General features: G+C 45.4%; 1 protein-coding gene across 1 annotated transcript in view; it reads left to right on the top strand.

The window, feature by feature from the left end:
- The window catches only part of LOC311115015 (guanine nucleotide exchange factor VAV3-like), a gene marked incomplete at its 5' end in the record, with an annotated part of 36,031 nt that extends 21,193 nt beyond the window's left edge, over positions 1-14,838 (top strand). The window contains 5 exons of the mRNA XM_084190232.1: positions 6,502-6,603; positions 8,181-8,272; positions 12,733-12,755; positions 14,001-14,034; positions 14,169-14,838. Coding sequence (XP_084046358.1) covers positions 6,502-6,603; positions 8,181-8,272; positions 12,733-12,755; positions 14,001-14,034; positions 14,169-14,236 — 319 coding nt within the window. The remainder of the gene's footprint in view (positions 1-6,501; positions 6,604-8,180; positions 8,273-12,732; positions 12,756-14,000; positions 14,035-14,168) is intronic.
- Positions 14,839-15,034: the final 196 nt, after the last annotated feature.

Below are 15,034 nucleotides of genomic sequence, written 5' to 3'. Positions count from 1 at the left end.
CTGTAATAGTCTGGATATCTAATAATGTCCTGACAGAGAGGCTGATTAGTGACACTGACTCAGAATGGGTTTTATCAAGTAGGCCATTGACTCAACTACATGCACACAATATTGTCCCTATAAGTCCTCTGTGTCATCTCTCTCAGTCTCGTTGGGGACTTCACTCGCACATGTGATCTAACATGCACTTGTCATCATAAATACCACTGAGCCAAACACAAACACATCTGGTCATCTAGTGGAGGACAGGGGCCCTTTTCACACTGTAGTTATTTTAGAGAGGAGTAGTGGAGATCAGAGGATCTGTGATTATTAGATGCTTTGTTGGTGTTGATAACAGCATTTACAACTAGTTTACAGCGTGGGTGGGGGGCAGCTGCTATAGCAAAAAAAGGGGGGGAAATAATTGACCCTTTGCCATGCCCCGCCCCCCTTGGTTACTGTTCCAACCTCGGACAACATTTTCCCTGGAAGCCCAATTCTCCATTCAACCACATTCGAAATCCCCTCACAATGATCTCAAACTGTGTTTGTAATACACAATGAAATGAAACACAGACTAGCCCTTGCTAATCAGTCAACTCTTGGGTATGTTGTGGTGGACTGTCATTACAATTGCTTCACGGGAACCTGGTAAAATTATGTTTGTGGTGTAGCTAGCCACTGAATGGCTCTGAATTTACTGTCAGCATGCAGTCAAAGCTACTAACCACTTTTGGAGCTAACTAGTGCTCTCAAATCATATCCAGATTTGTGGAACAATCTTCAAAATGTTCTTAAATATTATGTTTTGGTGCATCTAGGGCAATTCAGAAAGCTGATTGAGGACTTTATTACTGATTAATGTAATTCAGTGCTCATCTGTAGAAGTGACCTTGGTCTCAGTATGACCCCCTGATAAAATAAAGGTTAAAGTAAAGTAAATATTAAAAGAATGAGAAAATAAGTTATTTTAAGTGGCTAGTACCCTGCACACCCTAATTGACAAACAAACAAAACAAAACAAAGGCAAAGTCTTCTCATGCTTTGTTGATTTCAAAAAAGATTTTCTCAATTTGGCATGAGGGTCTGCTATACAAATTGATGGAAAGTGGGGTTGGGGGAAAAACATACGACATTATAAAATCCATATTCACAAACAACAAGTGTGCGGTTAAAATTGGCAAAAAACACACACATTTCTTTCCACAGGGCCATGGGGTGAGACAGGGATGCAGTTTGAGCCCCACACTCTTCAACATATATATCAACGAATTGGCGAGGGCACTGGAACAGTCTGCAGCACCCGGCCTCACCCTACTAGAATCTGAAGTCAAATGTCTAGTGTTTGCTGATGATCTGGTCACCAACCAAGGAGGGCCTACAGCAGCACCTAGATCTTCTGCACAGATTCTGTCAGACCTGGTCCCTGACAGTAAATCTCAGTAAGACAAAAATAATGGTGTTCTAAAAAAGTTCCAGTTGCCAGGACCACAAATACAAATTCCATCTAGACATCGTTGCCCTAGAGCACACAAAAAACTACACATACCTCGGCCTAAACATCAGCGCCACAGGTAACTTCCACAAAGCTGTGAACGATCTGAGAGACAAGGCAAGAAGGGCCTTCTATGCCATCAAAAGGAACATAAAATTTGACATACCAATTAGGATCTGGCTAAAAATATTTGAATCAGTTATAGAACCCATTGCACTTTATGGTTGTGAGGTCTGGGGTCTGCTCACCAACCAATAATTCACAAAATGGGACAAACACCAAATTGAGATTCTGCATGCAGAATTCTGCAAAAATATCCTCTGTGTACAATGAAAAACACCAAATAATCCATGCAGAGCAGAACTATGCCGATACCCGCTAATTATCAAAATCCAGAAAAGAGCTGTTAAATTCTATAACCACTTAAAAGGAAGCGATTCCCAAACCTTCCATAACAAAGCCATCACCTACAGAGAGATGAACTTGGAGAAGAGTCCCCTAAGTAAGCTGGTCCTAGGGCTCTGTTCACAAACACAAACAGACCAGGACAACAACAACAGCGCAATTAGACCCAACCAAATCATGAGAAAACAAAAAGAGAATTACTTGACACATTGGAAAGAAATAACAAAAAAACAGAGCAAACTAGAATGCTATTTGCCCCTAAACAGAGAGTACACAGTGGCAGAATACCTGACCACTGTGACTGACCCAAACTTAAGAAAAACTTTGACTATGTACAGACTCAGTGAGCATAGCCTTGCTATTGAGAAAGGCCGCCGTAGGCAGACCTGGCTCTCAAGAGAAGACAGGCTATGTGCACACTGCCCACAAAATGAGGTGGAAACTGAGCTGCACTTCCTAACCTCCTGCCAAATGTATGACCATATTAGAGACACATATTTCCCTCAGATTACAGAGATCCACAAAGAATTCTAAAACAAACCCACATTTGATAAACTCCCTTATCTACTGGGTGAAAAACCACAGTGTGCCATCACAGCAGCAATATTTGTAACCTGTTGCCACAAGAAAAGGGCAACCAGTGAAGAACAAACACCATTGTAAATACAACCCATATTTATGTTTATTTATTTTCCCATTTGTACTTTAACTATTTGCCATTGTTACAACACTGTATATATACATAATATGCCATTTGAAATGAGTGGCATTGCAGTGCTAGCTGTGCCACTAGAGATCCTGGTTCGAATCCAGGCTCTGTCATAGCTGGCTGTGACCGGGAGACCCATGGGGTGGTGCACAATTGGCCCAGCATCGTCCAGGGTATGGGAGGGAATGGCCGGCAGGGATGTAGCTCAGTTGGTAAAGCATGGTGTTTGCAATGCCAGGGTTGTGGGTTCGATTCCCACGGGGGGCCAGTATGATATATATATATTTTTAATGTATGCACTCACTAACTGTAAGTCGCTCTGGATAAGAGTGTCTGCTAAATGACAAAACATTTTTTTTGATTGAATTTGAATTGAGAGGCGAGAGAGAGCGACAGAGAGTGTGAGAGATACTGTGAAATAGAGAGGCAGAAGAGTTAGAGAGCAAGAGACAAAGAGAGAGAGAGACGCTCCTTCAGTTTCTTTGGCACTGAGTCACTTGGCTCCCTGTAGAGACTATTGACTGATCCTAGTACGGTTGTTTTGTCACGCGCTGCAGCTCAGTTCAGCTCAGCGCAGTGAGGAGGAGGAGACACATTTAAACTGCTAATATAATGGCACTGTACTCAAACTAACTCTGGAGTACTTGACCTAACCCACATGAAAAAATACTATAGTATACTATGGTATAAATACTATAGTACTCATTGCAGTGTTTTTGCAGACTTAACTGTAGTATTCACTGTAGTTTTTGCTGTAGTATACTTTAGTATTTACAGTTAACTATAGTATAAATGCTGTAGTAAAAGAAAACAGTAGTATATACTGTAGTAATTATGTTTTTGCTGACTGTAGGATACTGTAGTATTTACTATAGTGTTTTAGTTTTATTATCTTTGACATAGAAGTGGAGGCTTTTTCCTTCAGGAAACCTACTGGAGAAATACAAAAAAACTAATGTTCCATAACCTGTAGGTAGGTAGGACTGGGGTTTGAACGAATAGTACAGAGCTTCTGCTCTTCTCTATAAACTGTACAGAACACAATATATGGTCTGTACTTGACATGTACAGTGAGGGAAAAAAGTATTTGATCCCCTGCTGATTTTGTACGTTTGCCTACTGACAAAGAAATGATCAGTCTATAATTTTAATGGTAGGTTTATATGAACAGTGAGAGACACAAGGTGTTTTTCTGCTAAGGGGACAGGACAACTTCACCGCATCAAAGGGACGATGGACGGGGCCATGTACCGTCAAATCTTGGGTGAGAACCTCCTTCCCTCAGCCAGGGCATTGAAAATGGGTCGTGGATGGATATTCCAGCATGACAATGACCCAAAACACACGGCCAAGGCAACAAAGGAGTGGCTCAAGAAGAGGCACATTAAGGTCCTGGAGTGAGCTGTGGAGGGAGCTGAAGGTTCGAGTTGCCAAACGTCAGTCTCGAAACCTTAATGACTTGGAGAAGATCTGCAAAGAGGAGTGTGAGATGTGTGCAAACCTGGTGGCCAACTACAAGAAACGTCTGACCTCTGTGATTGCCAACAAGGGTTTTGCCACCAAGTACTAAGTCATGTTTTGCAGAGGGGTCAAATACTTATTTCCCTCATTAAAATGCAAATCAATTTATAACATTTTTGACATGCGTTTTTCTGGATTTTTTTGTTGTTATTCTGTCTCTCACTGTTCAAATAAACCTACCATTAAAATTATAGACTGATCATGTCTTTGTCAGTGGGCAAACGTACAAAATCAGCAGGGGATCAAATACTTTTTTCCCTCACTGTAGGTTTCTCACTTATGGGTGGCACAAAATGTGATATGGGGAGGGGAATGGGCAAGGTATATGCAAATTAAATAGTATAGTATTTACTATAGTTAAAAGCAGTGTAGTGTTTTTGTGAACATTACTGGTGTATTTACTATACAGTCGTGGTCAAAAGTTTTGAGAATTACACAAATATTAATTTTCACAAAGTCTGCTGCCTCTGTTGTTATGATGGTAATTTGCATATACTCCAGAATGTTATGAAGAGTGATCAGATGAATTGCAATTAATTGCAAAGTCCCTCTTTGCCATGAAAATGAACTATATCCCCAAAAAACATTTCCACTGCATTTCAACCCTGCCACAAAAGGACCAGCTGACATCATGTCAGTGATTCTGTCGTTAACACAGGTGAGAGTGTTGACAAGGACAAGGCTGGAGATCACTCTGTCATGCTGATTGAGTTAGAATAACAGACTGGAAGCTTTAAAAGGAGGGTGGTGCTTGAAATCATTGTTCTTCCTGTGTTAACCATGGTTACCTGCAAGGAAACACGTGCCGTCATCATTGCTTTGCACAAAAAGGGCTTCACAGGCAAGGATATTGCTGCTAGTAAGATTGCACCTAAATCAACCATTTATTGGATCATCAAGAACTTCAAGGAGAGAGGTTAAATTGTTGTGAAAAAGGCTTCAGGGCGCCCAAGAAAGTGCAGCAAGCGCCAGGACCATCTCCTAAAGTTGATTCAGCTGCGGGATCAGGGCACCACCAGCGCAGAGCTTGCTCAGGAATGGCAGCAGGCAGGTGTGAGTACATCTGCACGCACAGTGAGGCAAAGACTTTTGGAGGATGGCCTGGTGTCAAGAAGGGCAGCAAGGAAGCCACTTCTCTCCAGGAAAAACATCAGGGACAGACTGATATTGTGCAAAAGGTACAGGGATTGGACTGCTGAGGACTGGGGTAAAGTTATTTTCTCTGATGAATCCCCTTTCTGATTGTTTGGGGAAAAAAGCTTGTCCGGAGAAGACAAGGTGAGCGCTACCATCAGTCCTGTGTCATGCCAACAGTAAAGCATCCTGAGACCATTCATGTGTGGGGTTGCTTCTCAGCCAACGGAGTGGGCTCACTCACAATTTTGCCTAAGAACACAGCCATGAATAAAGAATGGTACCAACACATCCTCCGAGAGCAACCTCTCTCAACCATCCAAGAACAGTTTGGTGACGAACAATGCCTTTTCCAGCATGATGGAGCACCTTGCCATAAGGCAAAAGTGATAACTAAGTGGCTCGGCGAACAAAACATCGACATTTTGGGTCCATGGCCAGGAAACTCCCCAGAACTTAATCCCATTGAGAACTTGTGGTCAATCCTCAAGAGGCGGGTGGACAAACAAAAACCCACAAAACTCCAAGCATTGATTATGCAAGAATGGGCATGCCAGGGCAGATTGCAGAGGTCTTGAAAAAGAAGGGGCAACACTGCAAATATTGACTCTTTGCATAAACTTAATGTAATTGTCAATAAAAGCCTTTGACGCTTATGGAATGCTTGTAATTATACTTCAGTATACCATAGTAACATCTGACAAAAATATCTAAAAACACTGAAGCAGCAAACTTTGTGAAGACCAATACTTGTGTCATTCTCAAAACTTTTGACCACGACTGTAGTATTCTACAGTGTATTACAACATTCTACACATGATCGAGGGATACTACAGTGTGTAGTGTAGTATTCTACAGTATATTACATTTTACTATAGAATTCTATAGTAAGTACTGACTGTATTTCATGTGGGAAGAATCAGGAAGTCTGTCTCGGGTTGCTACCAGTTTTCTTAATTTTTATAATTGTCTAAAATGAGGTTAAGGCCCCTGACGTCAGGTGGTACTATGGGCAATGTGTGAATGTAACAACTTATGGAAATAAAACAGAAACTGTGCTGAACTTGTATCAAACTACCGTGTAGTCTGTATGTAGACTGTAGAGCTACAGTCAAGTTCCAATGGGAACCGAGATTTGCTACTAGTATAGATGACTGCAGTTACCTTAACGTCACAATGTGAAACTGCCAACGTACGATTGCACTTGTCTTTTCTAATCTTGGTTCTTCATATATTTTCTTTCCATGTCCTGTAGATCCAACATACGTCCAGAGAACGGCACCAGTAACTTCCATGAGTTCAAGATGCACACCTTCGACAGAATCACATCCTGTAGCTCCTGTCACATGCTGCTAAGGTACGGGGTCACACACACACATGCGCACACACACACACACAATACATGTTATTTTACATTTACATTTTAGTCATTTAGTAGACGCTCTTATCCAGAGCGACTTACAGGAGCAATTAGGGTTAAGTGCCTTGCTCAAGGGCACATCGACAGATGTTTGACTGACAACCCTGAACCTGTGTCTATAAACAATGGGTGGTGATATATGGATCACTTCATGGCCGGGGGCGCATGATGTGAAGAAGACCCAGCAGAAGACCCTAAATGGCCCATAACCGGCCATTCTGGGTGGATGACAGACAGGGAGAAAATATATTTGAACATGCAAGAGGACAAATATACTAGGTGAGAAGGAGAGAAACAAGAGTGTGAGCTGACTGAGCATTTGTGTTCATACAAATGTTTCCATACTGTATGTGCAGTGCATCTGTGTGTATGTGTTTGTGTGTGTGATTACAACGTCTGTGTGTAACCCTAACCCTAACCCTAGCTTCATGTCCACAACCCTAACCCTAACCCATGACCCTAACCCTAACCCTATCCCTAGCTTCATGTCCACAACCCGGCTCAACCCTCACCCACAACCCTAACCCTAACCCTAGCTTCATATCCACAACCCGGCTCAACCCTAACCCTCACCCACAATTCTAACCCTAACCCTAGCTTCATGTCCACAACCCGGCTCAACCCTAACCCTCACCCACAACCCTAACCCTAATCCTAGCGTCATGTACACAACCCGGCTCAACCCTAACCCTAGCATCACCCACAACCCTAACCCTAACCCTAGCTTCATGTCCACAAACTGGCTCAACCCTAACCCTCACCCATAACCCTAACCCTAGCTTCATGTCCACAACCCGACTCAACCCTAACCCTCACCCACAACCCTAACCCTAACCCTAGCGTCATGTCCACAACCCGGCTCAAACATAACCCTATCCTCACCCACAACCCTAACCCTAACTCAAGCTTCATGTCCACATCTGGGTTCAACCCTAACCCTCACCCACAACCCTAACACATACCTTAGTTTTCAGGGATGTCCACACCCTGGCTCAACCCTAACCCTAGTGTGTGTGGTTCACCAGGAGAGTTAGTCAGACTGGGGCTGCCAGGCTTTACATAATTGTAATCAGCAGGAGGTTCTGGAGCGGTTATGTAAAAGAAAATACAGCCGCAGGTAGGGAGGAGAGGAGAGGCGAGGAGAGGCGACGACGGATGGTTGAACACGAGACAGGGAAGTTGGAATGGCACCAAGTCACACCTTTTAAAGACTCTTCCTTCTCCTCTTTCTTTACTCCATATATTTATCCTACACACACACACACACACACACACACACACACACACACACACACAAAGCACACGCACACACACACACACACGCACACACAAACAGATACACACACACACACACACACACACACACAAACAGACACACACACACACACACAGAGACACAAACACACACACACACACACCAAACACACACACACAAACTACACACACCACACCACACACACACACAGACATACCACACTGTGTAACACTGGTTGTCCCTCTCTTCTCTCTCCCAGGGGCATCTTTAACCAGGGGTACCTGTGCTCCAAGTGTGGTGTTGGAGCCCATAAGGAATGTCTGGGGAGGTTTGGCGGCTGTGGAAAAACAGGTGAGAACCCCCCTCAAAACACAGACGCAAGAAAGCACTACAGTACAAGTGGTACAGTACATACACTATGTGGACAACCGCTCGTCGAACATCTCATTCCAAAATCATGGGCATTAATATGGAGTTGGTCCCCCCTTTGCTGCTATAACAGCCTCCACTCTTCTGGGAAGGCTTTCCACTAGATGTTGGAACAATGCCACAAGAGCATTAGTGAGGTCGGACACTGATGTTGGGCGATTAGGCCTGGCTCGCAGTCAACGTTCCAATTCATCCCAAAGGTGTTCGATGGGGTTGAGGTCAGGGCTCTGTGCAGCAAAGTCAAGTTCTTCCGCACCGATCTCGAAAAACAATTTCTGTATGGACCTCGCTTTGTGCACGGGGGCATTGTCATGCTGAAACAGGAAAGGGCCTTCCCCAAACTGTTGCCACAAAGATGGAAGCACAGAATCATCTAGAATGTCATTGTATGCTGTAGCGTTAAGATTTCCCTTCACTGGAACTAAGGGGAATAGCCCGAACCATGAAAAACAACCCCAGACCATTATTCCTCCTCCACCAAACTTTAGAGTTGGCACTATGCATTCAGGCAGGTAGCGTTCTCCTGGCATCCACCAAACCCAGATTCATCCGTCGGACTGCCAGATGGTGAAGCGTGATTCGTCACTCCAGAGAACGCGTTTCCACTGCTCCAGAGTCCAATGGTGGCGAGCTTTACTCCACTCCATCTGACGTTTGTGTCACGATCGTCGGGTACAGAGGACCAAGGCGCAGCGTGGAAGGTGAACATATTTTATTAACTTGAATGATAACACGAACAAAAACAACAAACGATAACGTGACGTCCAACGGTGCCAAAACACAAACCTATACAGGAACAAGATCCCACAAACACTGTGGGAAAACTGGCTGCTTAAGTATGGTTCCCAATCAGAGACAACAAGCAACAGCTGATACCCGTTGCCTCTGATTGAGAACCACACTGGCCAACATAGAAATACTAAACTAGAACGAAAACAAATGAAAACTCACACCCTGGCTCAACATACTAGAGTCCCCAGAGCCAGGGCGTGACAGTACCCCCCCCCAAAGGCGCGGACTCCGACCGCGCCAACCAAACACCACAGGGGAGGGACCGGGTGGGCACTCCGCCTTGGCGGCGGATCCGGCTCCGGGCATGATCCCCACTCCCTCTCTAACCCCCCAAAGTACCCCTGGTCCGGTCTGGCCCTGCTGACCGGAGCTGGACTGCACACTGGTGGAGCGGATTGCTCTAGCTCCGGCGTGAAGCAGCTGACCCGTGCCGAACCAGGCACCGGTGGAACAGGCACGGGCTGTGCCGGACTGACGACGCACACCACTGGCTTGGTGTGGGGAGCAGGAACGGGCCGAGCCGGGCTGACGAAACGCACCCCTGACTTGGTGCGGGGAGCAGGTGCGGGCCGGACCGGGCTGACGAAGCGCACCACTGACCTGGTGCGGGGAGCAGGAGCGGGCCGGACCGGGCTGACGAAGCGCACCACTGACTTGGTGCGGGGAGCAGGAGCGGGTCGGACCGGGCTGACGAAGCGCACCACTGACTTGGTGCGGGGAGCAGGAGCGGGCCGAACCGGGCTGACGATGCGCACCATAGGCTTGGTGCGGGGAGCAGGAACAGGCCGGGCCGGGCTGACGACGCGCACCACAGGCTCGATGCGAGGAACAGGAACAGGCCGGACCGTACTGGGGACACACACCACTGGCCCTACGCAGGGATCAGGAACGGGCCGGACCGGACTGGTAACACACCCCAGTACCTCTCGCCGTGCCTCTACACTTTCCCTCTCCTCTGTGACCAGTGGCCCCCTTAACCTGGCGGCCTCCTCTGCAAACCCGCTGGACCGCTCTATCGCGGCCTCCTGCTGCCCCGTCGTCCACGGCGTGAGCCCCACCCTAAAAAAATTCTGGGGGTCTCTCCTCCCTGTGGGCCAAGCCCAGTCGAGGTTGATGTCCTTTAGCGATACCTCTGGCGCTGGCTCCTGGACACGCTGCTTGGTCCAGTGTTGGTGGGATCTTCTGTCATGATCGTCGGGTACAGAGGACCAAGGCGCAGCGTGGAAGGTGAACATATTTTATTAACTTGAATGATAACACGAACAAAAACAACAAACGATAACGTGACGTCCAATGGTGCCAAAACACAAACCTATACAGGAACAAGATCCCACAAACACTGTGGGAAAACTGGCTGCTTAAGTATGGTTCCCAATCAGAGACAACAAGCAACAGCTGATACCTGTTGCCTCTGATTGAGAACCACACTGGCCAACATAGAAATACTAAACTAGAACGAAAACAAATGAAAACTCACACCCTGGCTCAACATACTAGAGTCCCCAGAGCCAGGGCGTGACAGTTTGGCATTGCGCATGATTATCTTAGGCTTGTGTGCGGTTGCTCCGCCATGGATACCCATTTAATGGTGCTCCCAACGAACAGTTATTGTGCTGATGTTGCTTCCAGAGGCAGTTTGGAACTCGGTAGTGAGTGTTGAAACCGAGGACAGACTCTACGGTCTCGTTCTGTGAGCTTGTGTGGCCTAACACTTCGCAGCTGAGCCATTGTTGCTCCTAGACGTTTCCACTTCATAACAACAGTGCTTACAGTTGACCGGGGCAGCAGGGCAGAAATTTGACAAACTGACTTTTTGGAAAGGTGGCATCCTATGACGGTGCCACGTTGAAAGTCACTGAGCTCTTCAGTAAGGCCATTCTACTGCCAACGTTTGTCTATGGAGATTGCATGGCTGTGTGCTACATTTTATACACCTGTCAGCAACGAAATAGCCAAATCCACTCATTTGAAGGGGTGTCCACATACTTTTGTATACATAGTGTATATACTCTTAAAATGTATATTTCATGTTAATGTGTATACCTGAAAGTAAATTGAAAAGCTGCTGATAATTAACCTACAATACGGAAAAGCTCATAGTCACTGTGTATGGGGATTGGTCAGAGTATGAAACCTGAACACTTATATAGCTCCAATCAAATAACATTAGATGCAGCAAGCTGCTCGCTGTGCTTACTCACCATACATACCTTTAAACTGTTCACTGCACACACACACGCACACGCGCACACACACACACACACACACACACACACACACACACACACACACACACACACACACACACACACACACACACACACACACACACACACACACACACACACACAATGGGTGATTAGAGTAGACTGATGATGACATACACACATCGTGACAAACAGGTCCTGCAGACTTCCCCTGACTTGCAGTGAGTGTGTCAGTGGGCTGTGTGTGTGTGTGTATATGTGTGTGTGTATGTGTGTATGTGTGTGTGTGTGTGTGTGTGTGTGTGTGTGTGTGTGTGTGTGCAGATTGCAGCAAGGTGCCTGCTCCTGTTGGTGTTGGCATCACTCACAAGAAATCAGGTCAGCAGTGCAATAACACAGTCACCAGCCACACCTGAACACTAGCTTCCCTGAATAGATTAGTGTCATGCCATGGGGGGCTGGAGAAACTCACAATTGTTTCCCTAATTTCTCCCATTTAGAGATACACGTTAGTCCCTTTTACAGTGTTAGTAAGTAGAATGTACTTGGTTGCAGTATGTTATGTTGCAGCTATAATTTCACTACCAACTTGCTTGTTAAGCAGTTATTAATGCATGGCTGATGTTGGCTGAGTATCAATAGACATAGTAACCTCATCAACACATAGCAGGTATTACAGGAAAACAATAGAACACAATCACAACATCCATGGACAATCAGGAATGTGCATTGCAACAATGAATACTCTGCCTTGGAACACAGCGTTGTGCCTAAGTAACACCACTGTGCATTACGACACAGCGTTATGCTGCAGTTCTGTGGAGGTATGTGTTTACAGTACTCTGTCTCCAGGGTATTCTGCAGGTGAGGCTTGTTTACCTCAGGTCCCAGTTGGCTCTCTCTCCCTCTGCTCTGCGTTATCAGCCCTGTTCAGCGTTACTTTGTGTAACAGGTCAAAGTTTGTTCCAGAGCTGCCTGGCTGTCTGCTGTAGAGGGAGCGGGAGGAGGGAGGGGGAGGGGTACTTGTTGATGGGGTGTAGCCCGTCCCAGGGGAGCCAATGAACAAACAGAGAACAAACTCTCAGAGCAGAACAGTCGTCAGCCCTGCCCCCTGAAGTGGTTTACTCCAGACTCTTTACTCCTGTCAGGTACCTTCAGCACAGCACAACAAACCAATGAGTAAAAAGAGTAGACAGGACCGGGAGTTGCTTTCTGCTTCACTAATGAGAGAGTGCTTCTGCAGCGCTGGAACACTGTGTGTGTGAGAGAGTGTGTGTGTGTGTGTTGCGTAACAGTTTGTGTGTGTGATCGTGATTGTGTGTGTGGCTGTTATGCGTTCCCCTTGTAACCCACTCACCATGCCTGTTTTCAAACTCCTTTCAGATCCAGGCTCCTTCAGAACTCAGGTAAGACAGTGTGTGTGTTTGTGTCTGCTTTCCCTCTTCCAAAGTTCTGCTCTGTTCTGTTCTTACCCTTTGAAGACGTTCCCCTCTCTGTGGATATTGCCGAAGAAACTCCAATTGACTTTACTTATTTTAGCGTGAGCCGATAGATAGAGAATTCTTCTGTAGATGATTGGAGAGTTGTGAAGGCCAGGTCTTAGCATATAACTGCAGCCCCCATGTGTTGCATTCCATTGCGTTTCCTCTTTCATACCTTTTCATGTTTTAAAAAATGCACGATAAGAAATGTATCAACTTTGGCAACTATTTTGAATGTTTTTTTAAGGTGGCTAAGATAGATTGTGATTCTGTGATTCTGAAGGTTATAAATGGTGATGGAGTTGATGATGTATTATGCATAAAAATACATATTGGCTCAATGCATGCTATGTCTGTTTGCAGAGATAGCATTGGATGAAATATTCATTGTGTGTTTGCACAGCAGAGCAGGCATATTCATAGCATTACCCAACCGGTCCCTCCATATTCATCTCACTGCAACAAGATAAATCAGTTATTTAGCATGTAATGTTAGATAGAAATGCATTTACTGGTGATGCAATGCAACCCTACAGAGTATGACGTATTTACGTGGTCCTCTGTAGCTCAGCTGGTAGAGCACGGCGCTTGTAACGCCAAGGTAGTGGGTTCAATCCCCGGGACCACCCATACACAAAAAAAAATGTATGCACGCATGACTGTAAGTCGCTTTGGATAAAAGCGTCTGCTAAATGGCATATTATTATTATTATTAACCCATTTACCCTACAGCAGTGGGGAGGTTTGTGTGGGCCTGTAAAATTACCGTATATGAATTAAAGTTATCACATAATATATGTATGAGTTCCAACTGGAGGCAGGCCCCGTTTTCTCATCATGGCTGGTTTGTTTGCTTGCTACAGTATCTGGTCAGCTTTATTACATTGGAATACATCTCACTGTGTGCATGTCACAATGTACATATACAATTTATGTATGCATGTATGTGTATATGTATATATGTATGTATGTTAGGGATGTAATAGGTTAGGGAGAGGAAACATTAGGTTTACATCTCAATCTCTGTCTGAGCAAACCTGTGTTCCAGAATGCAGTGAGAGTGAACTTTTTTGGTAATTCTATGAAATGACTCATTGTGTGTATATGTGTGTGTGTGTGTGTGTGTGTGTCACAGTAGTTGATCATGGTGTCTGTTTTTTTCCATTGCAGGAAAAATCAGTGCACGGACGGCGATCAGATCCAGGTTAGTGCATTCTGAATACAACATGGTAATAACAGTCATCTTCTACCCACTGACCTCGGTCATATAATCAACGCACCCCCCCCCCCCCCCCCCCCCCTCTCTCGCTCTCTTTCTCTCTCTCCCCCTCTCTATAGGAATGCACCATGACATATTGCAAACTCTCAAATCAGAGACACACAGCTACATGAGGAGGAGGGTGTAAATTGCCTGTTACACTGTGGAAAATCCTTATTGACCCACCATGCAGTGAAATCAATAGGCACTTGATTGCTTGGGCCCTTATCATTTCATAATTGTCCACACTTGCATAGTTCTGTCTGCTCAAAGGTGAACTAACACAGGGTTTGTCCTTGTGTTGTTGGAAATGCATTTCATGCTCTGAGACTCGGTTCTCCTCACTGATAATTCTCACGTACTGGTGTCTGTGCCTGTTAGGGCAAGCTAACACACGTTACCCCGGACTCAATAGACTGTTTGCTGGAATCAGATACCGAGAGGAAAACAGAACAAAAGCAACCACTCAATCTCGCCCCGATGTCTACAGCAGAGTGGGGAATGTGTACTAGTGTGTCAGGGTGAAATAGGCCAGGTCAGGAGTGCTAGTGTAGGACAACCAGGAAATAACCAGTTAATGGCTGTGCAACAGTAAACAGGTCTAATAAACAGGTCTGAACCCAAACACACATAGTGTAGAAAGTTATCTCTCATCTGATAACTGGAGGAGGAACTAGAGTATAGTTATACTGTATGTCTGCATGGTTAACTTGATGAAGCATTATGATATGAGAGAGGATATGGTTATGATGGAACGACAGGTGTGTGTGTGTGTGTGTGTGTGTGTGTGTGTGTGTGTGTGTGTGTGTGTGTGTGTGTGTGTGTGTGTGTGTGTGTGTGTGTGTGTGTGAATGTGTGTGTGTGTGTGTGAATGTGTGTGCGTGTGTGTGAATGTGTGTGTGTGTGTGTGTGTGAATGTGTGTGTGTGTGTGTGAATGTGTGTGCG

Source organism: Coregonus lavaretus (genome assembly GCF_964263955.1).
Source record: "Coregonus lavaretus genome assembly, contig: HAP1_SCAFFOLD_5630, whole genome shotgun sequence".
Classification (NCBI taxonomy): Eukaryota; Metazoa; Chordata; class Actinopteri; order Salmoniformes; family Salmonidae; genus Coregonus; species Coregonus lavaretus.
Note: the sequence above shows the minus strand (reverse complement) of the source record. Positions and strands in the feature narration are given on the sequence as shown.